Source organism: Lutjanus erythropterus, chromosome 2, assembly GCF_056507025.1.
Source record: "Lutjanus erythropterus isolate fLutEry1 chromosome 2, fLutEry1.hap2, whole genome shotgun sequence".
Classification (NCBI taxonomy): Eukaryota; Metazoa; Chordata; class Actinopteri; order Lutjaniformes; family Lutjanidae; genus Lutjanus; species Lutjanus erythropterus.
In genome coordinates this window covers 44,724,638-44,751,159 of record NC_139318.1, presented here as the reverse complement: position 1 = coordinate 44,751,159, position 26,522 = coordinate 44,724,638, and the positions used below count along the sequence as shown (strand labels likewise).

At 41.4% G+C, this 26,522-nt stretch overlaps 1 protein-coding gene across 1 annotated transcript in view; it reads left to right on the top strand.

Annotated features, from left to right (window-relative positions):
- Positions 1 to 26,522, top strand: part of chd6 (chromodomain helicase DNA binding protein 6) — a 159,946-nt gene that overhangs the window by 119,893 nt on the left and 13,531 nt on the right. Inside the window, exons 23-37 of the mRNA XM_084741045.1 lie at positions 94 to 296; positions 1,649 to 1,729; positions 1,867 to 1,985; positions 2,468 to 2,627; positions 4,977 to 5,066; positions 5,376 to 5,479; positions 5,710 to 5,839; positions 11,832 to 11,910; positions 12,874 to 12,931; positions 16,427 to 16,799; positions 17,160 to 17,368; positions 20,023 to 20,120; positions 22,477 to 23,325; positions 24,956 to 25,210; positions 26,101 to 26,416. Of these exons, the coding sequence (XP_084597171.1) occupies positions 94 to 296; positions 1,649 to 1,729; positions 1,867 to 1,985; positions 2,468 to 2,627; positions 4,977 to 5,066; positions 5,376 to 5,479; positions 5,710 to 5,839; positions 11,832 to 11,910; positions 12,874 to 12,931; positions 16,427 to 16,799; positions 17,160 to 17,368; positions 20,023 to 20,120; positions 22,477 to 23,325; positions 24,956 to 25,210; positions 26,101 to 26,416 (3,124 nt within the window). The remainder of the gene's footprint in view (positions 1 to 93; positions 297 to 1,648; positions 1,730 to 1,866; positions 1,986 to 2,467; positions 2,628 to 4,976; positions 5,067 to 5,375; positions 5,480 to 5,709; positions 5,840 to 11,831; positions 11,911 to 12,873; positions 12,932 to 16,426; positions 16,800 to 17,159; positions 17,369 to 20,022; positions 20,121 to 22,476; positions 23,326 to 24,955; positions 25,211 to 26,100; positions 26,417 to 26,522) is intronic.

Below are 26,522 nucleotides of genomic sequence, written 5' to 3'. Positions count from 1 at the left end.
ACAGGATAAAAACCCTCCTCAGCTGCTTCATCTTGTTACAGACTTTTATGCTTGTTTCTTCTCATCCAGACTAAATTCTTCTCTCCGTCGCAGGAGTCCTTGGTGATCGACACGCCCCGAGTGAGGAAGCAGACCCGTCACTACAACTCCTTCGAGGATGACGAGCTGATGGAGTTCTCAGAGCTGGACAGCGACTCGGAGGAGCGGCCGTGTCGGACTCGCAGGCTTGGCGAGCGCACCCGGCGGTACCTCCGCGCTGAGTGCTTCCGCGTTGAGAAGAACCTGCTTATCTTCGGGTACGACCAGCTTTAAAAATGTTTGTGGCGGCACCTTAACACATCAGACCACCAAGCAGCTTCAGTTACATTTGCAGAAAGTAACAAGAAATATTTTCTTGTCCAAGTAACCTGGAGAGCATTTCCAGAGCAGAGAAGTGACACCAAAAGTTAAGGTTTTGTTTTTAAGTCATGTGCAGACATGTTCATGTAGAGGGTCTAACTGTCAGTTCACACTACATGCATGCAACTGTGTGTGACAGCTGCCTCGCTGAACTGCTGCAGCTCACACACACGCTGTGTGTTGAAAACCTTATCTGTTGACACTGAGTTTGCAGAAGAGTTATGGAGAGAAGAAAAAACGCTGTAAACACAAGGCGATCACTGAGTTTTGTGCTCCTTCATAGAAAAAATGAGGGAGGGAGGGAGTAGGAATGAGAACATAGAGAAATAAAAATAAAGTTCACTGCCCTTCCCCTGATTTTTTGCATGTGTATTTGTGTATTTTTGCGGTCACACTGAAAAAATATACAAGATCCTGAATCTCTAGATGACGCCTGGCTGCAGCGACATGTGACAAGCATCAGCAGAGCTGTGTGGCTGCTACCACCCTGCACATATACATTTAATCTGAACCAGCCGTAAGGGCAGGGTAACAAATGTGTATCTTTGTTTTGGTTAACCTTTACTGGTCACAGCCTCAATAAGTAGCAAAAACACGTGTGTGGCACCTCAGCAGGCGATGGTCACGGCAGCGGCGTAATTCTACATTCCCAAGACTGTCTCTAAGTAATTTATTTCTTACCCAACTGTCACAGCAACCGTATTGGTGGAGACACAAAACATTCACAGGGCTTCTCTTGCATACGTCCTCTCAGCGCCTGTGTAACATCACGAGTAAAGTCAGGAAATGCTTCACGGTAGCACTTTAGCAAGACAAGCTCCTTAGCAGTCCCACGATTCACCCGTGCTTTGACATTTGTCCCCCAGTTAGCAGATTTATGCATGAAAAGAAAGAAAATTGCTAAATCCGTAATGTAGCAGTGTTACTGCAGTAGCATTATCGTGGTTTTAAAGCATCAGTGTGTAGAATTTAGTGAGAAAGAAAGTGGAAAAACCCTTGCTCCTTGTGATTCATAACTTTTATTTTCAAGGTTGGTTTGTTGCAAACTCAAGAGTGAACAACAGAGCAAACAAATGATGTTTTTATTAGTGTTTAAATACTTTGTTAAAGATGTTTTAGCTCCTAAGACATATATATATATTTCTCACTCTGTCCTTCTCTATGACCTGCATGTCTTATCTCTCTGTCTCTCTTTTGCCACCTTCCTACATTTTTACTTCTCTCTCCATGCGTCACCGTGTCTGTCCAGGTGGGGTCGGTGGAAGGACATCTTAAACCACGGTCGGTTTAAATGGCACCTGGCAGAGAGAGACATGGAGGTGATCTGTCGGTAAGCAATGCAAGTCTGTTTAGAATATCCAGAAGGATTTACAGGTAGTTTAACACTACAAAATAAGAGTTATGTGAAAAAAAGCATGTAAATATATAAAGATATATGATATATGTATTTTTTTTTTTACTGTGCAGAGCTCTGCTGGTTTACTGCCTGAGACACTACAAAGGTGATGACAAGATCAAGAGCTTCATCTGGGATCTGATCACACCCTCCAAGGAAGGCCAGGACCAGACGCTGCTCAATCACTCTGGTGAGCATTTCACCATTAACCTGCACTATAATGTTCATCTAGGATCTAATACTCCTACAGATTTAACTTTGTGACACTGACTCTCCAACTTACTGAGGATAAAAATGTAAAGTTATGGACGGCGGTCTGACAATTTAAAAATCTGACCAATTTGAAAATTGTTTAATCCTTTATTTGACTCAGCTGAATCTTCATCAGGGCATAAAGAGAACAATACAGAACAGGTGTGTTATTTCAACAAAAGACAACAAATCGCGAGGTCATGTGACCTAGTCACCTGACACGCCAGCACTGACACAGAAAAGTTTATGTTTCGCTTCCAGGATAATTTTACCCGAGCGTCGCACTTAATTCCTTATTTTCACTAAAATGTTGGCTTGTAGTTCAGTACACTCAAAAACCCTTGGTTAGGAGTGATTTTTCTGTGTATTTGCGCTGATGTTCTTCCCCCCGTCTCTTTCGCCCTCTCCTGTTCGTCTCAGGCCTGTCAGCTCCGGTTCCTCGGGGTCGGAAGGGGAAGAAGATGAAGAACCAGTTGAACGTCCCTGAGGTGAAGAACGCAGACTGGCTGGTCCACTGCAACCCTGAGGTGGTGCTGCAGGACGAGAGCTACAAGAAGCACCTCAAACAACACTGCAACAAGTCAGTTCGCTAATCCTTTTACCAACTTTAATTAACAGGGTAACCAAACAGAAGCCGGATTTGTAGAGAAAATAAACTGCGTGAAAAAGCTCGATGATGTTGGACCTTTTCTGTGTGCTGAAACAGGCCTAAAGCATATTTATATGTGTTCATTCTTAACTAGTTTGCTTGTATAATTCATGAGCTGCAGAACAACAAACTGTATAATCAGCAGGGTTGGTCATTTTATGTAATTGACTAGTAATCTGTGATTTGTAGTAATTTATAGCTGCTTGTAAACCAGAGGTGCTGTAACAAGACAGCAGTCTTATAAAAACATCCAACAACACAAAAACACAGCGTGAGTATAGAAACAGAACTTGTTAAATGTTTAATGTTTTGAACTGTTTATTAAAGCAAGAAGCCCTCAGAGGCCGTGGTTTGCTTCTTTACATGTTAAATCACGGCCTTGTGTGGCTTATTTTTTTCATAAAATGGTTACAGTACCGTTCAAAAGTTTGTGCTCACCTTCTCATTCAAGTCTTTTCTTTTTTTCCACATTGTAGAATAATACTGGAGACATCATATCTATAAAATACAATTTATAGAATGATGCAGTAAGCAAAAATGTGAAAACAAAGCAAAATATTCCTACACAATGGCTTCCGTACTTTCAATTAAAGATTTAATAATTATAGTAATATTAAATCTTAAATTGCAAGTGAGTTTTTTCCACAATCTACAGGTGTGCAAAAGTTTTTGTTCTTCGATATTTAAAGAAGCAGCCTTTTGCTTTGATGATGGCTGTGCACACTGTTGGTATAATCTGATCTAATGTCATGAAAAATAAAGAAAAGACATTAAATGAGAATGTGTGTCTAAACTTTTGACTGGTACTGTACTTGACAAGTAAACACACAACAATAGAAAACGCAATAAGTTACAGGAGTTAGAATTCAGTATACTGCAATATACTGCAATACTGGAAGCAAGGTAATATCTTGTCTCTAGTATAAAGAACACACATGCGTGAAATCTGAGTTTAAAAAGTCAAAAACTTTTTAATGCCGTCAGAACAGTGAAGACAGATAACAATTCTACTTTCTAGCTGTGTGGAGGTTTGAACACGTTGTTGCATTGCTTTCCTCTCCATAAAGATTTTTAACTCCTCTGGTGAAAACACTGCGGCTCAACAGACACCAGGATCACCTGATCAGTGGATCATTGATGAAGTCCCACATGTAGGCAAAGATAAACTCTGAGGTCACAGGGTTCACCTCTCCAGTTATTCACAGTGGCATAAAACTAACAGAGAGCTGGTTTAGGGGCCACATGCTCTGTTTCCTGTCTCGCTCTTTAATTTCTCTTATTAATTTCAGCAGGTCTCTGTTCTTTTTATGCCTCCTTGCTGGCAAAAGCCAGTCGTCTGTCCATCCGTCTCGTCCTCATGAACGCTTGACAGGATTTCTTCAAACTGGCACAAACATTCGATCAGGATGAACTGAGTGTATTTTGATGTTCAGAGGACGTCAAGTCCGTTTCAGTCTCAAGAAGACAATGTCTCGGGAACATCTGGCACAAATGTCCACTTGGACTCAAGGATTAACTGAGTAGAAAGAGGATTTTGGCCCTACCTCAAGAATTCATACGCTAATTATGACTAACAGGATGAAGTGGTGACATTTTATATCCAAAATGTCAGAAGTCACTATTACTTCATAATGTTCTGCAAAACACCAAATACTCTGCAAGTAAAGATGGTAGTTTTTCTTTTCTAAAATTATTTACTGGAATCACAGATTTTTTTGTCTGCATGCTTAATAACTTTAATTTAATTCTGTCAAAGTCTGAGCTGCATTCTTAGTCTGGACAAATGTTCTGTTTCAGCTTCTCTTCTACACTCGGCTCATCCAGTAAATCAAAATTCAAAACAAAATCTCACACCTTGACACAGTTTTTTTTTTTTTTTTTTGGCACAGTAGTACTAATGTAATGGGGTCACAGGTGTGTGTTTATAGAGTATTTTTTACAGTGGCTTTTAATGCAGCTCAGCCAATAATAATCAAGGACAGGAGCGATCTGTTTTATAGCTCTTTTTATGAACTGTTTTCTCCTTGATGTCAGCATGTGTGACCATGTGAGAGCAGTGGCTTTTAATTGATTTAATATTCAGGAAGTGCGTGGACAGAAGGACTCTCATTTACAATGTGGCCGAGGCATTAAAAAGCATAAATAAAACCAATAAAACGGTCCACAGTCGCACGCCGTCGGGAGTAATTCAGCCAGTCTGAACAAACTGAACTGCAGTTCCCTGTGATGCATTTATGATACAAAGTACAACCTCCTCTCTCTGCCTCTTCCCGTCCACAGGGTGCTGCTGAGGGTGCGGATGTTGTACTACCTGAAGGTGGAGGTTTTGGGTGACGCTGCCACTCAGTCTCTGGAGGGGATACCTGCCAGGTACGGAGGGGGTTCTTCTTATCATACCTGCTAAACAAAATTGTACCGGACTGATCAGATGTTGGGTTGATTTGCTGATAAACCGCTCTGACGCAAAATCTGTCAAGAGTTGGACGTAATGATTTATTGATTCTTTGAGCGTTTCTCTCTTCCCGCTTGTTTACAGTAAACTGAAAATGTTATGATGAGGCTCTCCATCAAAATGACAGATTTCTGATTCTGACTAGATGTTTGTGTCTTCTGCGAGCCGGAGTGTCCTGACGTGACACTGACAGCTCTGATTGATTGTTTGCATGTTTGTGTTGACAGTAAACTGGAGGTGTCACTACCCGACATAGACTACATAGAGATTCCAGCCTCGTGGTGGGATGCAGACGCTGACAAGTCCCTCCTCATAGGAGTCCACAAACACGGTGAGGACTGGAGTCAACTCACGGCTTGACGATTTCTTGGCGTTCGTCAAATTTGCAGTTTGCATGAGCACAGTTTATTTTTCAGAATTTATTTTTGTGTTGTGATTTGAAGGTGATTCATTAGCACAAATGTGGCATGCTTTGTTGTGCTCACTATGTGTGTGTGTGTGTGTGTGTGTGTATTTCTGTGTTTTAATGGTGTGTGTCTGTGGATGTGTGTCCTCCACCAGGCTACGAGCGGTACAACGCCATGCGAGCGGATCCAGACCTGTGTTTCCTCGAGAGGGTGGGGATGCCAGACGTCACCGCGCTGACCGCTGAACAGGGAGGAGGGGAGGGAGTCCCTGACATGGCTGACAGGTACAGAACTTACATGTACACACACACACACACACACACACACACACACACACACACAGCAGCTCGCAAAAGCCGGATCAAAACATCACACTAGGCAGTGCTGATCAAATATGAATCAAGATTCTCTTACTGCATTGCCTGTTTATCGACAAAAATGTTTTCTTGCTTTAAAACGGACGCGCCAAAACCAAGCGCCGCCCGCCTCACAGCGCGTCTCCCACCAAGCCAGAGCGAAAAAAGGAATATCGCAGCTCTTCTCCTCTGATTTCTCTGCTCATGTTCCAACATATTTGAGCCATTATGCTGCATAAACAGCCCAGTTTTAGGAAAAGACCATCTCTCCTGCAGTGAAGTACGACTTTAATCACAAAGTGTTTGACATTAGTCCCTCCAGCTATTCTGGCTTTTTGAGGCTGATAATAAAAAAGTGATATTTTAGGGAAAGATATTAAAAAACTGACACCCATATGTCAGGCAATACTCCTTTATCACACTAATAACTAAAATAATATTGTCACTGATCTCGTAAGTGCTGTGCTGAAAACATCTATTGATTATATTATATTTTACAGTAGCAAAATAAAGTTTATTATAAAGATATCCTTAAAAAAACATAATAAAACACCTAAATATCAAACATACAAGAACCCTCATAACCGACTGTTCCTGTCATTCTATGTGCACTGTGTATATGTGACTTCTTTTTTTTTTTTTTTTAACATCCGTTTTCTGGGGGTTAAACATAAAATTAAAAGTAGGAAAAAGTATTTCTTATGCAGATATAAAGAAATCATAAAGTGTAATAAAACTGAAATTAAATGAAAATAAAACAAATCGATTTTTGCAGGTAAGTTATCATAGTCGAGTAAGAAAAAAAGGATTGTTGCAAATTAGTTTTAATATTTTGCAGCTTCAGTTCAAATGTAGACATCATGAAAATGTATTAAGACAAGAAAAAAAGGGTGGGAATGGAGAAAAGTTTAGGCCATTTGTGTGTTTCTGACTCATTTGTGGGAAGAGTTAGTGCACTGTTATTTAAGTGGATTATAAAGGGTTGCCAGATTCGGTAGAATTTATCTTCACACCCTTTCAATGAGAATTTAATTTTTTTTTCTAGAAGCAGGAGCTGCATTAAATCTTTCGTAAGGGCGGAGTGGGTTGGAGCCTGCGGTTTGTGTATATGTGACTTATACTATATTTTGAAACAGGGAGCCTCTTCCAGATTATCCCACGTCAAGATCCTTTTAATGTCAGTTGATACTGTGCTTTAGTGCTGCATATTTCAAATCATGTTTTCAATTAAACTGGCACAAACTACAGTAATAAGTTGGCAGTTGTAGTCCTGGATCTTTCAGGTCGTCCTCTTTGTTAATCCGTCCTCTTTCGGTCGGGCTCTCTAACAGAGACGGGTACAGAAGTGAGTCCACGCAGTGTGTCCACAAACAAAAAGATCCTCATCAGGAGCCGCTTCGTCCTTCCTCCAGTCGTCTCTCCTTTTACTCTCAGTAGTAGCGTTCGCAGCAGGTGCCAGCGCTGGTGCGAAAAACACATCCTGTCCCCTCTGACGCCGTGTTTGTTTTTGTCGACACTGGCGCCTCCCCGCCCACACACCTGCTTTACATAGTGAGTGCGAAGAACGAGATTACAAACACGCTGAAATCCAAATATACACGCACGGGGCGACACCAGAGCGCTAATTGTGTCGATAGCAGCCAGATCATGCTTTAATGATGCCTATAAATGGGGCAGGTGATCCGTTCATGTAGATATCAGACTGACACACACACAGCTGCAGGTGTATGACCATAAAGTATTTAATTTGTGCCATAACTTCCAACTGAGCTCTAAAAGCTGTATGGTTTTTCCTCACAAGAACTGTGAAAAACTGTCCTCACAAGTCATTTTTCTGGTAGTTTCACTGTACTTATGAGCCCGGCAAGGAGAGCCAGCACGAGCCAGACAGGAATAATTGACAGAGGAAAAAGAGGAAAGTGGAAACATAGTGTGGGAAATGTATTTTCCGGGTGCTGCGGCTCTGGCTGACAGCAGAGCTATGAAGATGAGACGCATGGGAAGCTTTGATCCTCTTCCTGAAGGTAATTGAAGCTGTCGTTCGCTTTGTTACCTCTTCAACCTGAAGCTGTCCCCAGCTGAGCACAGCCACTGAGTGGCAGGAAGATCCTCTGGTCTCGAAATGTTAAACTCGGCAGGCTTCCTGCGCAGGTTTGAAACAGGATGGGGGAAAAATAAATAATACACAGAGAGGGAGACATTACAAGGCTGAATTTGTCCACACAGAGGTCGTGGTACAGTAAATACAGCTGCTAAAAACCTGCATAAAACTTTCAGTGTCCTCATTGTTCCCTTAGGAGTGTTGTCCCCCTGTTGAATCCACAGCACGACGCAGCAGACATGGAAAACTATTTCTGAAGCTAAAAAATTAATTTGGACAGAGAGCCTCATAAAAGAGCTGTCAGTCTGTGCAGGAGGATTACTTTTATTTTTTCAAGTTCTTTCAAAGGTCGAATTAATATGTTTTTAAAAAAAGAAAAAAGGTCCAAGTACATTTACTTGAGTACTGTACTTAAGTACACTTTTGAGTATCTGTACTTCACTTGAGTATTTGTTTTTTGTGGAAAATTATGACTTTCACTCCACTACAAAGACTCCACTACATTTCTAGGAAGGTTGTCGTTTGTTGCTGTTTTTTCTTTTCTAAAATGCGATTGGCCACATGCTGTGTTTCTCACAGAAGGAAACCAATCACAGTACCCGCTCTGAACTGATGCAAAAGCAGAGACACGTCATCCAGATGGGCTCTGTAACAAGAGCAAGCAAGCTCTGCCTATTTCATTCAAACAAAACTTGATAACGGCGACAGCAGGAGAAAGACAATGAAAAATACCACATCATTAATGTATAAACTGCCCTGAAGACAGAAAGAAATGCTTACAGTCGGCTTCAGTCTGATTTTACGCAGTGATTTTAATACACTTACATCAGAAAATGACAACAGCTGTCCTTTTTGTTTTTGATTTAATTTCTCTGCTGAAGTTTTTATAGGCGTTTCTATTTATCTGCTTTGTGTGGCAGAGTGGTTCTACAAACTTTCATCAGGTGGTTTCAGAAAGTTACAAGGTTCTGTGAATGCATCATGAAAACAATACAGGAATGTGCTGATATGAGAAAATGTACTTTGTAATTTGTACTTAAATATTTTTAAAAGCAAGTACTCTAGTACTTAAGCTAAAGTAAAATTTTGACTGATCAACTTTGACTTGTAGTTGAGTAATATTTGACCAGGAGTATCTGTACTTTGACTCAAGTACTGGAGTTGAGTACTTTGTCCACCACTGGGAATTGAGAACTGGTTCCACACACACACACACACACACACACAGGGTGAAGTGACGCTGTTGATGTTAAATGACAGCAAAACACAGTAAAGACTCTCACACTGAGCTGAAATTAAATTAAAGCAAAAATTAAACATGTAGTTTTTCTCTGCAAAAAATGATTGCATAAATCATAAAAGTGAAAAATCTGAATTTCAAAACATTAAGAATGAACAGAGATGAGGACTGGGGAAGTTTTCATTAGATCCTTTCCTATTTATTATCTCTCCACCAAGGTTTTTTTTTTGTTCCTTGAACTGTTTTAAACACGCAGCCAAACACATCTGAGCTTGAGCGTAATATGCAGATATTAAAAGAAGCAGCCTGGTTATTGCCAGAGTTTTAAAGGCCCTCTGAGCAGCGACAAATGCAAAAAAGATCAATTCAGGCTAATCTGTTTGACTGTGACAGAAAATTTCAACGTGCCATTGCTGTTTTTTTTATATATATATATCACCCATAGCTGTCATGCAGACTTAGTTATTATATATTTGTATGTCATGGACTCTTTAATATTGTTATATTTGGCCTTGAACCTGCAGTGCAGAGCTTTTGTCTCTCCCTTCTGGCAGTCAGAGTAATTACACAAACACTGACAGTGTGCTTATGATGTCTGCTCACAGGGTCGGCATCGGGGTTTTGAGTAATCACAGTTACATAACAGTGATGTATTTGCTCAAAACAGTTTTCAAAAACTGTGAGCAGCACAAGGCTAATTTCATGAAGAGTACAAGAGTCTGGACTTACTCTAACTTCTGTCATGATTTGGTGCTATATCAATAAAAAGGCTCATGTTCAGAAACAGTCACAAATATACAAATAAATAAACACAGTTTGGAGACAATAATCCAGAATTTTGGTAGACTAAATATAATAGTTACTCCAGATATTTTACAAATACCAGGTTCTCCAGAGCTCTGGCAAACCAATCATCAGTGGCTGATGAATGACGTATCACTACAGCTGGTTATAAACTGCAGTACGCAGCAAAATACAGCCAGATTCACCTGCTGATCATAGGCTTCATCAGTACTGTGTGAACTCGTTTGTCAGTGGTGTGAAATGATGTTTATTTTATATAGAAATCCTCCTCACCAGTCTGCAACTCCTCACTTTTACATTTCTGATCATATTAACATTCTGTTAATATGATCAGAAAAACACGGAGGCTGTATTTCCCCCAGTGATCGAAAGAGATCTGAAAATCTCATGTACTCAAGTACAAGTACTGTTATATCATTAAAATATTACTCAATTACAAGTAAAAGTACAAAGTATTTGTTACAAAAACTACTCAGAGTATTAGTTATTTTTAACCGCTGATGTCACTAGGGCTGCAAATTTTGTGCATTTTCCTGAGCCAATAGTTGAAAATGCTGTCAATCGATTAATCATTAATAATTTATAAGATACAACTTTTCTGTTTTTTTTTGTTTAAGTTTAATATTCCTTATTCAACAAACAAAACACTGTCAAATGAGGTGCAATTACTGCCATGATTATTGATTAAATATCCAAGAATACATTTGTAACTGGTGAAATTCTTAATGGCAGTTAATTGATTAAAGATTGATCATTAACATCTTGACTCCAAACATGTGCTGCCTCAGTCTTTTGTTTTGTTTTTCAGTTGTATGTATAATAAAATGCAGATCAAAGGTTCTGCAAATTGTACTCAGTACTCCACTATGATTTTAAAAGTAACTAAGTAGATTACATCTTTTAATGCATACTTAAGTACAAGGAAAAGTACTGACTTGAAAACTCATAAAAGTACAAGTACCCCAAAAACCTACTTAATTACAGTAATTTGAGTTTTTGTAATTAGTTACTGCCACCCCTGGTTTTCCCTTCCTTTCTTTTAGAGCTGCAGCCAACAATTATTTTCATAGTTGATTAACTGGTTGATTATTTTCTCGATCAACAGTTTTAGAACATGGTAAAAAACGTCGATCAGTGTCTCCCAAAGTCCAACATGACGTCCTTAAATGTCTCGTTTTACATTGTCATAGAGGAATAAAGAAACCAAAAACTCTCACATTTAAGAAGCTGAAATCAGAGAATTTTGACTTTTTATTCTTAAAAAAATGCTCAAACCAATTAATTGATGATCAGAATAGATGGTGATTAATTTCATAATCGATAAAATAAGCTCTGCTTTCATTCATACATGCGCTGTCATCGTCAGCTGCTTCGTTATTGGTGTAGAAATCTTTCCTCTCTGCGTTTTTCGACCCGTGCTTCTTTTTAACACACAGTGACAGCAGCATGGTGGATTCTGTTGTCTCATATTGAATCTGTTTTCTTTACATCTGATCATATTGTGACAGCTCTTTTGTTGTATCTCTGCACCATAAGCAGCTTTGTCTTGTTCTCTGTCATTTTTATTTCTCCGTAGTCTGACATGTTTTATCTTCAGTCAAACATCAGTGAAACCCGGTTTGTCATGCGGGCTGCGTTTACGCTTCCCGTTTTCCATCCCACTGAATTCTGTCCCCTTTACATGTGTTGCCCTCAGTCGAGCACTCTGGGAGCTCAATGGGACATTACCCGTGTTATTAAAGCTCTTCCACTCTTGTCTGTCATCCCTTTGTCAGCGTCTGCAAGACCGAGGAGGCGAAGGACGACACTGAGAGCAAAGCTGACGGAGGGGAAGACAGAGACGAGAGCAGCAAGGTGAGCGAGGACGCTCTCCTGAGACGCAACATTAGCGTTTAAAAAGATCTCTCTGCCTTATATTCTCTTTGTCTTCTAGTCTTTCTTGCTCCCACAAACAACCTGGGATTCAGTTTATTCTTTCACAGACACATTGTTTCTGTATCTCTTTAGATAAAAAGTCTTATTTTTGCTTGGTGATAGTTGAAATTGCCTCTGGGAGTTTTTAAATTTTGGATCCCTCCGAGCTGATGGGAAATGAGAGGATGTGGCCTCTAGGTAGCACAAAAACAATTGTGTACAGTTAATGATGCATTTTGATACATAACACTGTTAATACCAGAACAGATGATGTGTAAAATATTATATTTTTATTGCATATTTTATTAGCTTTCATCTAGTTTTGTTTGTTTTTTAAACTTCTGTGCAACTACAGTTCTGCAACATTTTAATCTAAAGTGATAGTTTGGGTTTTTGAAGCAGGGTTGTATGAAGTTCTTATCCACAGTTAGTGTATTACCTTCAGTCTGTGGTGTTCAACACACCACCAGTGTGGAGAAGCAGCAGGAGTAGCAGTCCAGGAAGCTAAACAATGTACTACTGTGGACACGGTCAGCAGCAAAATGCATTTTAGCCACCTAAGAAATCATTATCAGTCTAAGTATATGCTATAATTAGAACATTTTCACTGCTTTACCTTCCCTCAGACTGACTTTTGCGGCAGGCAAGGGACGTTATATAAGCCTGGTATTTCTCTCTTCAAAGCCACCAGACTCCTTCATCAAAAACAAGTCAACTCCGACTCTCTTCAGCTGTCCTATCAAAATAAAAGCCTTGAAAATACATATACATATATACATATACAACTTTGAAATGATTTGTTTGTTCTACTTGATTAGAGTACAACAGTTTATTGCAGTAAAAACCTGCGTACTTGTGATTTTTGTCTTTGCTGATATTTGTGTGTGTGTCTTTAATTCACAGGGAGAAGAAACCTGCTCCAGCACAGATACCTCAGACAAGCCTGACAGCACAGGTCCAGGTGAGACATCATCATCAGATCATCAGTAGTCGATGATGGCAAAGACTTACAGTAACACATCTGCACTGAGGCTGCAGGTATTCCAGTGTTAGACAGATGTTTCCACCAAGAACGTTCGATTATATCAGTGGTTCCCAACCTTTTTTTTCCTTGGAGCCCCGCCTGCTTGTATCTAAGGAAAGCTGAGCCCCCCAAGCCGGACGACTGATTTTGAGAACCTCAGAGCAGAAACAGTCTTGGAAACCAGGTGTGATATCTGGCGACCCCCTTAAGAGGGGCCTGCACCTCAGTTTGGGAACCAATGCATTACAGTACTAACACTTCACACTCAACATTTTATATTAAAGCATGTTGCTTGCTATCAGTATCAACTATTCTAGTGACAAGTCTGACCAAATTCGTTGGACAAGAACAAGACAGATTCATCTGTTGACAGTAACAGGAGAGGTGTTCACACATCGTCTATTTCAGTGTTTTCATCTGAAAAGAGATGAGCGCGGAAATGCAGAAAATTTTCTGTTGGATTATTTTTCGAGCTTCATATAAAAGACATGGAAATAACTGTAACATTGCTGTCGCTCTGTTGACATTGTGAATAGCGATTTTTGCAATGCATGTCATAACGATGCAATTGCATATTTCTTTGCATCTGCATTAAGCGAAGATGCTCCCTGCAGTGTTTCATGTTACAGTTTGCAAAGCACTCAGGGAATTCTGTTTGGAGTCTGCATCTAAAAACCCTCCGAGGGACATTCAGAGGGGTTCATGACCACTACCTTTCAATCTCCAACAGAAATAAGACACTTTACCTCACAGAGACGTGCACAAAACAGAGGGTTGGGGCCAAGAGGGGAAATCGGCCTCCTGTATATTTACCACTACATCAACATGTTTGTTCATATCAAGAATGTGAAGTCAGAACACAGCTTGTGTCTTTGGGGAGCGAATTCTTCATAAATTGTCGAGAAAAGAAGTTCAACAAGGACACAAACATAGAAAAGCATCTTTGAGTTTAAAATCCACAGACATACATAAATACATGTCAAACAAACAGATAACTGTATAGTGTCGCTCCATTTGCGGGCCTTAAAGGCAGTTAAAGGGATCATTTCAACTAGTAATTTTCTGTAATGAGTCAGAGATCCCTGTGGACAACATGATATAACTTCTATCCACTCTGTTCAGTCCAAGAGGTGTCGTCCCGTGATGCTTCATACTGTTTCTAAACCCGTTTCACCTTTCAGCTCAGTCTTCATTACACCACTGCTCTGCAGAGAACGAGGGGGGGGATCCAGTGTGTGAAATGAGTTTGGATAGTTTTAATGGTGCTCACTGTCTCAGTGGGTACATTTAATGGACATCTAATTGTTGAACAGCGCTCTGGAGAAAGAGATGGAGAGACATCCACGCTTGGATACAAATATGAGGTGTGTCAGAAAAGTAACAGGACTCGGTGAGCTGTGAGTGAGGTAGGGATTAGAGGGTTGCGTCAGCGTGTGTCATGATATCAGGGAGTATGTAACTGCAACCTCAGCTCTCTGCAGCCATTTTCACGTGCTTAAATTCAGGCCGTCAAGCAATGGGCACAGAGCAACGAACCAACCTGAAGTTTCTGGTCCGGCTTCGTCAGAAGCACTCAGAATACCGCAGCAAGTGTACGAAGATGGGACGATGTTGCGTTCACGGGTTTTCGAGTGGCAAAAGAGGTTCAAAGAGGGACGCGAGGACGCGGAAGACGACCCCAGGAGCGGAAGGCCTTAAATGAGCAGGAATGAGGCCAGCGTTGAGCGCGTGAGGCGGGCGGTGTGTTGCAATCATCAGCTGACTGTTCGACTGATCGTGAGTGAGCTGGACATGAACCATGACAGCATCTGGAAGATTATCACAGAAGATTTGGGCGTGCAGAAGATCTGCGAGAAGATGCTGGACAATGACTAGAAGGAGCGGTGCATGCAGGTGTGCCGGGACGTCCTCGAGTGTTTCGTCATCTTCCAGTTTCTGACATAGTTTTCCCTCGCTGAAACTTCAGGTTGGTTCGTTGCTCTGTACCCATCGCCTGAAGGCCTGAAATTTAGGAGCTGTTAACAAAAGCAGGTGAGAAAACATACAACGGCTGCAGAGAGCTGAGACTGCAGTTATATACTCCCTGATATTACGTCACACGCTGATGCAACCCGCTACCGAGTCCTGTGACTTTTCTGACACACCTCGTACCCGTTTTTGGTTTTTTTAGTATTCAGATCATGCAGCTACATTAGGGCAGAATATTTAGGGGAAGCTGGAGTTTTCAAAGATCTCCAAAGTTTGGCAAATTAAATTTTAGACCCTCAGGGCCCACATATATAAAAGCCCAAATTAATGCTTTGATTAATTGTGTTTTGGCAATTTCCAGCTCTTGAATTATGTGGGAGAATCACAGAATCTGCTCAAATCCAAGATGGATTAAATTCTTTTTTTTAATTTAATACATGTCTGCATTCTTCATTTTAATCCTCTCACAAATAGATATGTCTTCTTGGCAAATTAAGCAAAAATGGCCATGTACAGAATGAGAAGAGCTGAAGAGAATTATGGAAGTGAAATGCTTAAATGCTTTTCATTGTTGAATCCTTTTTAAGTGCCGAAGTGCCGGACTGCTGTTAAGAATCAAAAGTTGGCACTCAGTGCATCATCAGATTCTTAGTATTAATTTTTTTAATCAAATGTTTCTTATTTAACTTGCTTTATTTGCTGTATGTAGCAAAAAATCCTTGTTTAACCGGTTTGTGTTTGGACAAAACAAACACTGATGGATTTGAGAAGTTTAGCTTACAGGTGAAATACGTCTTTGTAGTTTGTTTGTTTGTTTGTTTTTTGAGGAAATTTAAAGAGTTTTGCCAAGTGATAATGCAACTGGTGATGCAGAGTTCAGAAGCATATGATGTATTAACCTTGTTGTGTGTACTACATCATTCTGACTACAGGATCATGGATAAACTTAACTTGATTGATTCACAGTGTAGAAAAAAAAAAACACCCACAAGGTTGCTCTGCTCTGTCTCATTGCCTCTGGTATAATGAGGAATTATTTTGTCATTTTTAAATATGTATATATATATATATATATATATATATAAACATGCCTGACGTTTAAAGGACCAGTGTGTGGGATTTTGATGGATTTGTTAGCAGAAACCTTAGATTAAGCTGTTTAGAATCACAGAAGGAGCAGGTCCTCTTCTACGGAGGCCACCATGTTGCACCGCCCTGTTTCTACAGTAGCTCAGAACGGACAAACCAAACAGTGGCTCTAGATCCAGCACAGCTTTGTTCACCACAAACACAAAAGAGGGGTGATGGATTTGAGAAGTTTAGCTTATTGTGTTACATATAAAAAAGCCAACTCAAACAACAGCTACCAGCAGCATCACTAACTCAAACAAGCAGAGCACAATAATGTGGGTCAAAATACACAACGTCCCTGATTCTGAGGAATGGTATGTTTTTTCCCCGCAGACTCCCAGATGTCCGTTGACTTGTGTGGCCAGGATTCAACATTGGTCACCACCACGACGACAGGGACGGGGACCGGGGTGGCGGCTCTCCACGTCGTCCAAGCCCGGCCCCTCTGGCCCACCGGCCCCGCGTTGACAGCCCGCTTACGGCGCCTGATCACCGCCTACCAGCGCTTCACGCTGCGCCGCGAGCCGCTGCTCAGGCACGACTTCCTGCTTCACGACGGCCTGGTCGGCATGGGGATCGGAGGAGCCGGAGCCGCTCACAGTCACCACGCCGGCGGGCCGCTGGCGTGGCAACTGGGCGAAGAGCTGAGGCGGTGTTCTGTGGTCCCCACAGAGCCTGACCCCTTGTTTCTGGAGTGGCAGAGAAGGTAATGTCCAGTGTTCCTTCTATAAATCCAGGTCCCATAATTTCACTGTGAATAGGTGGTAATTACCAAGTAATATATTTGAAATTTCCTAGAAATTACCCACAAATTACCCACAAATTACCCACAAATTTCAAGGTTAATTATATGATTAGCAAGTACCATTCTCATGTAGTGGGTGGTAATTATAAAGTAACATTTCTTAGAAATTACCCACAAATTTCATGGTAACTCTGTAATAACTTGCAAGTGTCATTTTCATGCAAGTAGGTTGTAATTACCATTTCATATATTTTAACTTTCTTTGAGATTAGAGCTTATGAGAGCTTATACCTGCCTTTGTCCTCCTCCATCATGTTTAAGGTGGACTCGTCGAGAACAAGCTGACTTTTACCGCACTGTGTCGTCATTCGGGGTGGTGTACGACCCCGAGAGGAAATCCTTCGACTGGTCCCAGTTCAGAGCGCTGGCCCGACTGGAGAGGAAGACGGATGAGAGTCTGGAGAGATACTTCAACTCCTTCGTCAACATGTGTAGGACGGCCTGCAAACTGCCTCCGAGGAAGGAAGAAGGTATTTGATGCGATTGCACACACACAAACAGACAGGATTGACTTGTAAGTGTTCGACAGAATCGCAGCGATCGACTGAACTCGTCTCCTGGAAAAACCTGTGCAGGATTTCCTGATTTGTTTTACAGCCACAGTTTGTTGGTTTTGCAAAGAAAATGCAAGCTTGACTATCAAAACCCAACATATTGCACACATGCATTAATTACAAGTCAGTGTTTTCAGTGGGGTGTAGTTGCAGACCTCATGTCCCTTTTCAGGAACACTACTGACCTCTGTTGGTGGGAGGATTCATTTGATCTCATTCAGCTATTGCTCAGTTATCTTTTTTCATAAATTCACCTCAAGCGGCTTCACAATCTGTACCGCTTATAATAACCTCTGTCCTTACAGCCTCAGTTCAGATAAGAGAAAACTGCCCCAGAACCTATTTAACGGGGGAAAAAATAGAGGGAACCTCAAGAAGAACAACAGCGGAGGGATCTTTCCCCTAGAACCCACAGACGCACAATAAAAACCTGGTAAAATTACAATATAGACAGTTAGGACAACAAAATTATAGATTATAAACTCATATATGGAGATGTGGATTCAAGAACTTCAGGTGTCGACAAAGAGACTTGAACCACATGACCTCTCCACCATGAGGACCTGTAAGAGGACAAACGGCACCATTGTCTCTCAATTTATGGCCCGTTGGCAAAATCTGGCCCCCGTTAGGGTGCTGGCTGGCCCTCCAACCATTTTCTAATTCACAGTGACAATAAAATGATTCACTTTGTTTTTTTTTATTTCCCAGGAAGCAGGGACAGATATGTCCGTTCTGTATGAGATAAATTAGACTGTTCTGTGTGTGACGGCTTCTCAGGCTGCGCGACGGTGAGCTCTGCGGGAAGAAGTCGAATGTTAACTGATAATTCAGATCCCCTAAATCTGCATTTCATACTAAAATAACTTCATTATGCAGTTCATTCTGTCCCTGGTCGGAGCAGTTTATGTTTTTAGGTTTATGAATCATTTTAATATTCCAGTGACAGCATGATAGAAGAGGTTCCAGCTGTTTAATGTTGTTTAAGCTCTTTCAAATGTTATCAAAGCATGCAGTTGCAGTTATTAAATGCAGTAAAATATCAGATTTTTCTGTCAATCCTTTCACTGTTAAGTTAATATGTTAGTTGATTTAGAAAGTAAGAATTTTGAAGAAAGATAATTTTATCTGATAAGTGATGGCATTATTATTATGTTTGTTATCACTGTGTTCAATAACTGGCCCCTGACCTCTCGTCTTTTGTGCAAAAATGGCCCCGGGGCAAAACAAGTCGAGCATCCCTGGACTGCACAAACATGGAGGCACAGCAGTTACAACAGAGAGGAGGAAAGAACACAGACACACAGGGAGAGAGGGAGAGAGACACAAGGACAGCATTCACACAACACTGCAATCCACAATAAGAGAGGCTGAAACTCCTGGAGGACGAAGATCCGGATCCAGAACATCTGGAATGATGAACCAACAGAGAGGTCCCGGGACGGCAGAAAGTCCAGCAGAGAGATGCCTGAGTGAAAAGTATAGAGAAGTGAAGGCACACGATAAATAACTCAATCACTGAACAAATCAGAAAGTTATAAATGTTTCATTGTAAATAAAACATGTTAATGATTTTAAGGACATATCACATATAAATGTGACCCCTGAAATTAATGTACTGAATAGTTTGTAGCTTCGTTCATAATGTTGTCACTTAAATTATAATTCTTGTTGTTTCATCACAGCGTGCTTGTTAAGAAAGTAGCAAAGTGTTTTTGCCATAGAACAAAATCATAAACACTTCATTCCAGCGTTCCTCAGTGCCTTGCCAGCATTTTTCTGCCACAGAAAAACACCATATGGACACAAGTCCTGTTAGTGTTGTCACAGTAGCAAAATTTACCAGGTTTAGTATCATGATTTTCAAAAACTGTAACTAAACTCTGCACTGAGACACTCTTTTCTGTTGTTTCCCTCTAGTTTCTTTTCCCCCTCTCCTCTCTGTATGTCCATATGTTTTGTGAAGTAAAATGTAGCAGATCAGAGCAAAATTTCAGCAATAGTGGCTCGCGAGGCTGGACTGAACTCAAACACACACTTGTAATGCACGAATTTGCTTTCACCTTCTGTGCCAACACACCTATAGTAACCCAAAACAAGTACCGCACATTAGGAAATTCAAATACTGACCCTATTCTAACGCAAAAGTATTGAAAAATATCATAATTTTCAGTATGCAATGCAACACTAAGTCCTGTACTCATTCAATTTGTTGAATCACTCTTTTTGTCACAAATTATGATGACAGACATGTCAAGTTTTAATTAAAAACCTCAGAGGTTGGAAAAAATGACATTTGGTGCATCCCCGAAAAGTGGGTTTATTTATTCATGTTAACATGAATATATATATTTTAATGATCGGCTGATGAGAGGATGTATAACACGCTCACACAGCTATTTTAAGCTGCTGTACACGTGTGGGATGAGGTGTAAACTCATCAAAGACAGGAGTGACTCACAAACAGACTTGAGTTTATTTATCCTCTTCCTCTCACCCTCCCTGCCTTCGTCTCTCATACCTTCTTCATGCCTCTCACTTCCTCCGCGTCTCTCTCTGGTTTCTTCCAGGGTTGGTGGATCCAGCTGTGCTCGTCGAGCCCCTGACGGAGGAGAGAGCTGCCCGCACTCTATACCGCATTGAGCTGCTCCGCAAGATCAGAGAGCAGGTGGGCTCTTTGAAGAGACAAAGCTTCATCATTAATACCGGCTTTCACTGTCGCAGCTCGAGCTCAGAGTTTACTTCAAAGATCGTCTGCAGCACGACGATTGTTTGCGTAGAGTCGAGTTCGTGTCAGTTCATTGATGGGTGCACAAATGAACCTGATTCATCACTTTTGACTTTTTGCATGTAGCAATTGATTGATGCATTTTGTGTCAAAACAGCTCTCGTCTTCTGGTGTCATAAATAAGAGTCTGGGGAAGACAGACGCCCATAAATGTGTCTACGAATCAGTTTTCTGCAGTGTCAGAAGTGATCCAATTGGTTAAAAAAAAAACACGGTGCGCAGGTGATGCCCACAGCTGACTCTGACTGTTTTTGTTGCATCCAGTTTGCATCATCCCACCCATGATGGGAACCATACTGCCAGTGCTCAAACATATTCATCCCAAAAGCAGATAAGAAAAAGTAAAACAGTAGAAGGGAAACAGTTGTTGATGCTTTGGTTCACACTATGATAGTCTCGATCATCTGGGGATTTCTAATGCAGGGTGGTTGCTTGAACAACGGCGAGAACGGCCGCTAAACAAAACCTTCAGCCCCCTGTGTTTTTTTTGATCACTTTATGAGAAACGATGATCTCTCCCCATGTCCTCATCAGTGGAAGGAACATGGTGTCAGTGCCCCAGTATGAAGGGCTGCCCTGAAGACTTTGAATGGTTCGACAGCTGTTTTTTTCTTAAACTTTCCACCCAGTTTTAACAACTAAAGCTGGGAGATTGTCATCAGTCTCTGCAGAGTTTCTCAGCAAACCAAATCAAATTTTATGAACTGATTAACTTAATAATAGCAGGAAGGGTTTTGTTTCTCTCTGTTCTCTTCTGTTTGTTTGATAGTTGTTTTTTTTTGTTTCTCTCTTTTTCCACAGTTCTTTGTTTTTTTGTTGCTTTTTTCTACTTTCTTTCTTTCTTTCTTTTTCTTCTTCTTTTTCTATTTCCATATTTTTTATTTAAACTATCAGTGTAACCCATTTATTCTAGACATTATCAGATGGATGAAGGTGGGAAATGGGCACTGGGAAGCGAGGGAAGATATAGAACGACACATATGTGACTTGCACTTGTGTTGTTATGCCATTATATTGCTACGGCATCTTTAAATTAAAAAAAAATAATGAAAACATTATTTAAAAATAATAACAATAATAATAATAATAGGTGGAAACAACCTTTTGTTTTCTCTGACTGACTTGTGAGTTCAACACTATTGATACTTTTTAATGTATATTTTTGGGCATGTTATGCCTTTATGATCAGTCTACACTAGAGAGATGACAGGAAATGAGCAGGAGGAGAACCGGGGATGCTGTGATTCGTGGTTGGCACCTTAAACTTCACTACGTCTCCGATCAATAACATTTTTTTTTTACATTACCGAGGCTCATAAAGTCCCATCACCATGGTTCTTCTATCAATGGACACTTCTATATGTATATTCATATATTTACTGCATGTTGAAAACCTGTGGACATACAAGCCAAACAGACTTAAAGTTTGAATAGAACTTTTTGTCATGAAAAAGTTCCCTGGAACATGTAAAATAACAGTCACGTCAAACGAGGATATTTCAGACTAGGAGAACTTAGTCCTGACATTTCTGACAAGACATTTTGAAATAGTGAGGAAAAAAAAATAAAGAGAATGAAAACATAGCAAAGCAAACAGAAGTTTCTGCCATTTGTTATTCTGAAGTGTGTAAGGTAGGAGGAAAAAAATCAATGCAGCACAGGATTGCAATATTTTGTGTGGCGATATTAAATGCAAATCCAAAAGAAACCTTCTGGTTCTAGAATGATAAAAATCAGTTGCTTTTTCTGTCCACTAGATGGTGCTGTGTTTTTTCTCTGGTGAGGTTAAGAGAGGTCACCATCAGTGGGATTTGTTGGTCAAACTGTCTGCTTAAGTTTGCTTAAATTTAGATGATTGTAGTGAGATAAACAGACTGAAAACTCATTTGTCAACATCTGTCTTATTAGATCAAATGGATGTGAACAAATGGGTGCATATTTATATGTAAAAAAAAAAACTGCCTGTTGTTATAATAATTCCCGTCCTGTCCACTTTCTTGACTTTTTTTCTCTGTCCCAGTCATGTGTTGAATAGTGAAACTTGGTCCCACCCCACGGGAATCCCACAGGATTCTGTCTGACAGGATTCCTGGAAAAATGTCAGCCTCTAATTCCCACTGCTAATAAATTGCAGATCAAAGACGACCATCTTATTCTTATTTTTTCCTTTTATGGCTGCATCTCTGCTGTTTTATATTTACACCTTCTTTCTGTCTGAACTGCATCCCTCCCTCAGGTTCTCCGTCACCCGTTGATCTCGGCCCGCCTCCAGCTGTGCCGCCCCTCCCTCTACCTCCCGGTCTGGTGGGAGTCTGGCAAACACGACCGCGACCTCCTCATCGGGGCGGCGCGCCACGGCTTGAGCCGCACCGACTTCTACATCCTGAACGACCCCCAGCTGAGCTTCCTGGAGGCTCACAGGAACTACGTCAGGGGACACCCCTCTCACCTTCATCCTCAGAGTCACCATCACCCTCACCACCCGGGCTTGGCGACTCATCCCGGCATCTCGTCTTCGTCGTCGTCCTCCTCTTCCTCTTCCTCGTCTCACCCGCAGCTGCCTCACCCTCACTGCTGTCTGTATGACTCGGGCCTGGGTCGCCACTCCCCTCAGCCTCCCGAATATCCCCACCAGTCCTCCCACCACCACCACCATCACCACCAGCATCACCCCGTGCCTCCATCCGCTCCCTCTCCTTCCTCTTCCTCTTCCTCCTCCTCTCACCCTCACCTCCACCCTCCGTCGTTGGATTCCCACAACTCTGCCTCACCCAGTCTGGGGATAGTCCCCGGATCGCGGGGAGATTTCCTCGACTGTCCCCCTCTGGATGAAACCCTGGAGCTGGGCTCGCTGCACCATGACGCCATGTCTGCGGAAGCTTTGCACGGAGGGAAGACCTCCAAAGACGCCCTCAACGGTTTCCCTTTCAACTCAGCTGCAGGAGGTCAAAGCATGCTCAACTCGTACGGTGTCGGAGGAACAGACCTCGATTCGAAACTGAGGAGTGACGTGCTGGTTGGTGAGCAGGGCTCCTCGGAGGAAACCGGGCTGATGGCACCGTCAGTGGAGCTGGATCAGCTACAGGTAAACAAAATTTTGTTAAGTCTCAATGGTGGAAAGTTACTAACAACGTAAGTTATGATGCATCATCATAGGTTAAGATACAACTCAGCTGCTCCACAGGGAACAGGCTAGTATGTAGAGTAATTAGAATAAGGTCCACCCTTACCACCTGCAACATTAAAGTTTCACTAGATGTCACACCAGCATCACGCTGCACCAGCCTAAAACAACCTGCCAGACTGCATTAACAAATACAGGAATTTTACATGCAGATCATCATAAAACACACTTAATTCATACTCACCAAAACTGTCTTTTTTGGTCTGTCCACTGTTCCAACATTCACCATCCGTGTTCAAAATAAATCCTTCATTCACCAAGGTAGATGTGAAAATATTCTGGCTATAAGCCTCAGCTGCCAAACGCTAACGTAATCCTTCCATCAGAGTGATTGTTTTTGCCGCCTGGCAGACTCAGACGGTTGTTCTAAGTGTCTGACAACATCATCGAAGGGATCCCCACAGAGAGAGAACCTCTTGTTAAGGAGTGAGATCCTTTTTGTTTTACCAGAAACAGCCGTCTGGCCTGTGTCCATGTAGTGTTTTTACAACGTTCTGGCAGAAAGCTGCTGGCAGGGAGCTGGGGAGTTCTGGGTAGGACTGAGCGAAGTGGCATATGGCTGATGTTGTTATATACTTTCTTTTATAGTAGGGATAATTATTACAATTTGGGCAGCACTTTATGCTGTTTTTCCTTCTTTCATTTTTGCGCTCTCTGGCTGACATGCCTTAAAATTTATATTGATTAGTTCTAAGTCACTTTTAAATCACAATGTTAGGATGGTCGATGCCTCTCAGGCATCATGATGGACGATGACGTCCATCGCTGGGAGCTGGGATGCAACAGCGAGAGAAAAACATTCTGTGCTTGGCATTATGACTGACATAAACTATAAGCTAACTCAATGCTAAAATACCAGAGGGTGGACTACACAGCTAACAACAAGCTAACAACTTGTGTAGTGAGAAAAGCTTCAGGCAGCATTCAGCATCAGACTGATCTGTTCTCACAAATGGGCTTTTCCCATCAAATATATGTTTCGCTGTTTGAAAGAAAGCAATGGTGAGAACGCTAGCAGCCTTCTGAAAAGATTTTCAAGTAGAAGCGCTCAAAAAAGGTGTAGTACTCGGAAAAAAGACGCTGGGTGCAGTACCTTTTCTCTAGGTGACCGCATGCTGCTGCAGAAGCTCTGTCCTCCTTGGGAACAATTAAAAATAAAAACTTTCTTGCCCTTGGTGTCCTCAAAACCTATTTTTACCTAGCAGATCATCATGAAACACTTCATTCAAACTTGATAGAAACTGAATAAAATTCACCAAAACCTTCTTTGTTCATCTCTCCACTGTTCCAACAATCATCGTTCAGTTTTTTTTTTGGTTGAAATAAATCCTAAATTCAGAGTTAGATGTGAAAAGAAACAGCTGAAACAACCGTTTCACAGGGAGGGACTCATTTGCACTCAGAGGCCGGCTACCAACGCAAAGAACCAAAACAAAGAACAGAGAAGCAGAGGGAGAACAACTTGATGCTAATTCTTTTGTACTTTTTAAGTAAAATTACAAAATGCATGACTCAAAATGCATCCCTGCAGGCTCCCTGGGACGGCACAGACCACTCCAGTCCAGCTCACCACATGTTCAACGAATCCGATCCGATCCTGGGTCCCTCCACTCTGGAGACCGGCTTCCTGGAGGAGGAGGACGAGGAGGCGCAGGGTGGAGACAGAGGTGGAGAGGAAGGTGGAACTCTGGAGGAGTGTTTGGGCCTTCCACCCTCATCCTCTCCCTCCCACCCCTCCGCAGGAGACTCCGTGGAGCCGCTGTCCTCGAGTTACATGCTCTTCAAGGTTGGTTCTTGTGTTCAGGTGCTATCAGGGTCCTTTCAGAAACCTGCAGAGCAAATGATTATCGTTTCAGTGGGGCGGGAAATAGTCAAACATGCTAAAACGACTGTGTAATTCATAATTTCAGGAAGGCAAGTGTATAGTAGCCCCTGTATCCAGGCATTCAAGCAGGTTTTCAGACACTAAAATAGAGTTTATATATTCAATAAACAGATCATGTGAGGATGAAGTCAGCCACTTCAGCTTTAGCTGACTTGTCAGGGTCGTACCACTCCAACAGAAATGTAATAAAGTTATTTCAGTGGCTGTGCATTTCTTTTGAAAACTGAAAACTGTATTTGTCTTCTTTAATGGCTGTTAGAGTTATGCAACAGTCTGCAATTTTTGAGACATGATTAGTTAGAAACTAATTAGAAAATTAGTTGGCAAATATTTTGATAATTGATTAATCATTTCAGTTGTTTTTTTTAGCAAAAATGTCAAACATTTGCTGGTTCAGACTTCTTCAGTTTGAGGATTTGCAGATTTTCTTTGTTATTTATGAAAGTAAATTAAGAATTTTGGACTTTAAGTTGAACAAAGGAAGCAACTGACGTCACTTTGTGCTCAGGGAAATTTTGATGAACATTTTTCACTTTTTCTGGACAGTTTATAGACTAAAATATTTATTGATTAATTGTGAAAATAACTGGCAGCTTAAAGGATTATTAAAACAATTATCAGTTTCAGCCCTAATTTTATTGAGGATGAAATATTTTTCATTTTTAATCACACTCAGTCTAAAGTCTTCATGTGTTTAAAACAAAACCTTAAAACCTAAAAGAACATGATATGATCACAATGCAATTCTTGAGTAATTCTAATATTGACACTTTTTTGTTTTATGTATTCAGGACATTGGTGTGAGTGAGGAGCCCAGCGCAGATCAAACCGACCTGTCAGCGAGCCCCCCTCCTCCCTATGTGCCCCCTCCTCCCCTTTCTCTCTCTGACATCACCGCCCACGAGCCGCAGGATAGGCTGGGCCACTCCGATGTCGCCGACAGCCTGACCAATCCTGTGGAGGAAGGAGAAAGCCAGGAAGGAGGTGCCGGATTCGAGTTCGACGACAAGGACGAGGACGAGGTGGAGGACCTGTCGAGGGCGACCGTGGAGCAGAACAAACAAGGAGGTCAAAGTCTGGACAGGGACGAGTGTGATGCAGAGCGAGGTATGTCCAAAAGAACCAGTAGCACTGAAGATGTTTTTCAGAACAAAGTCCAGTCACATAAATGCCACAAGAACGGAGCTAGAGACTTCAAAATGTTGATTACATG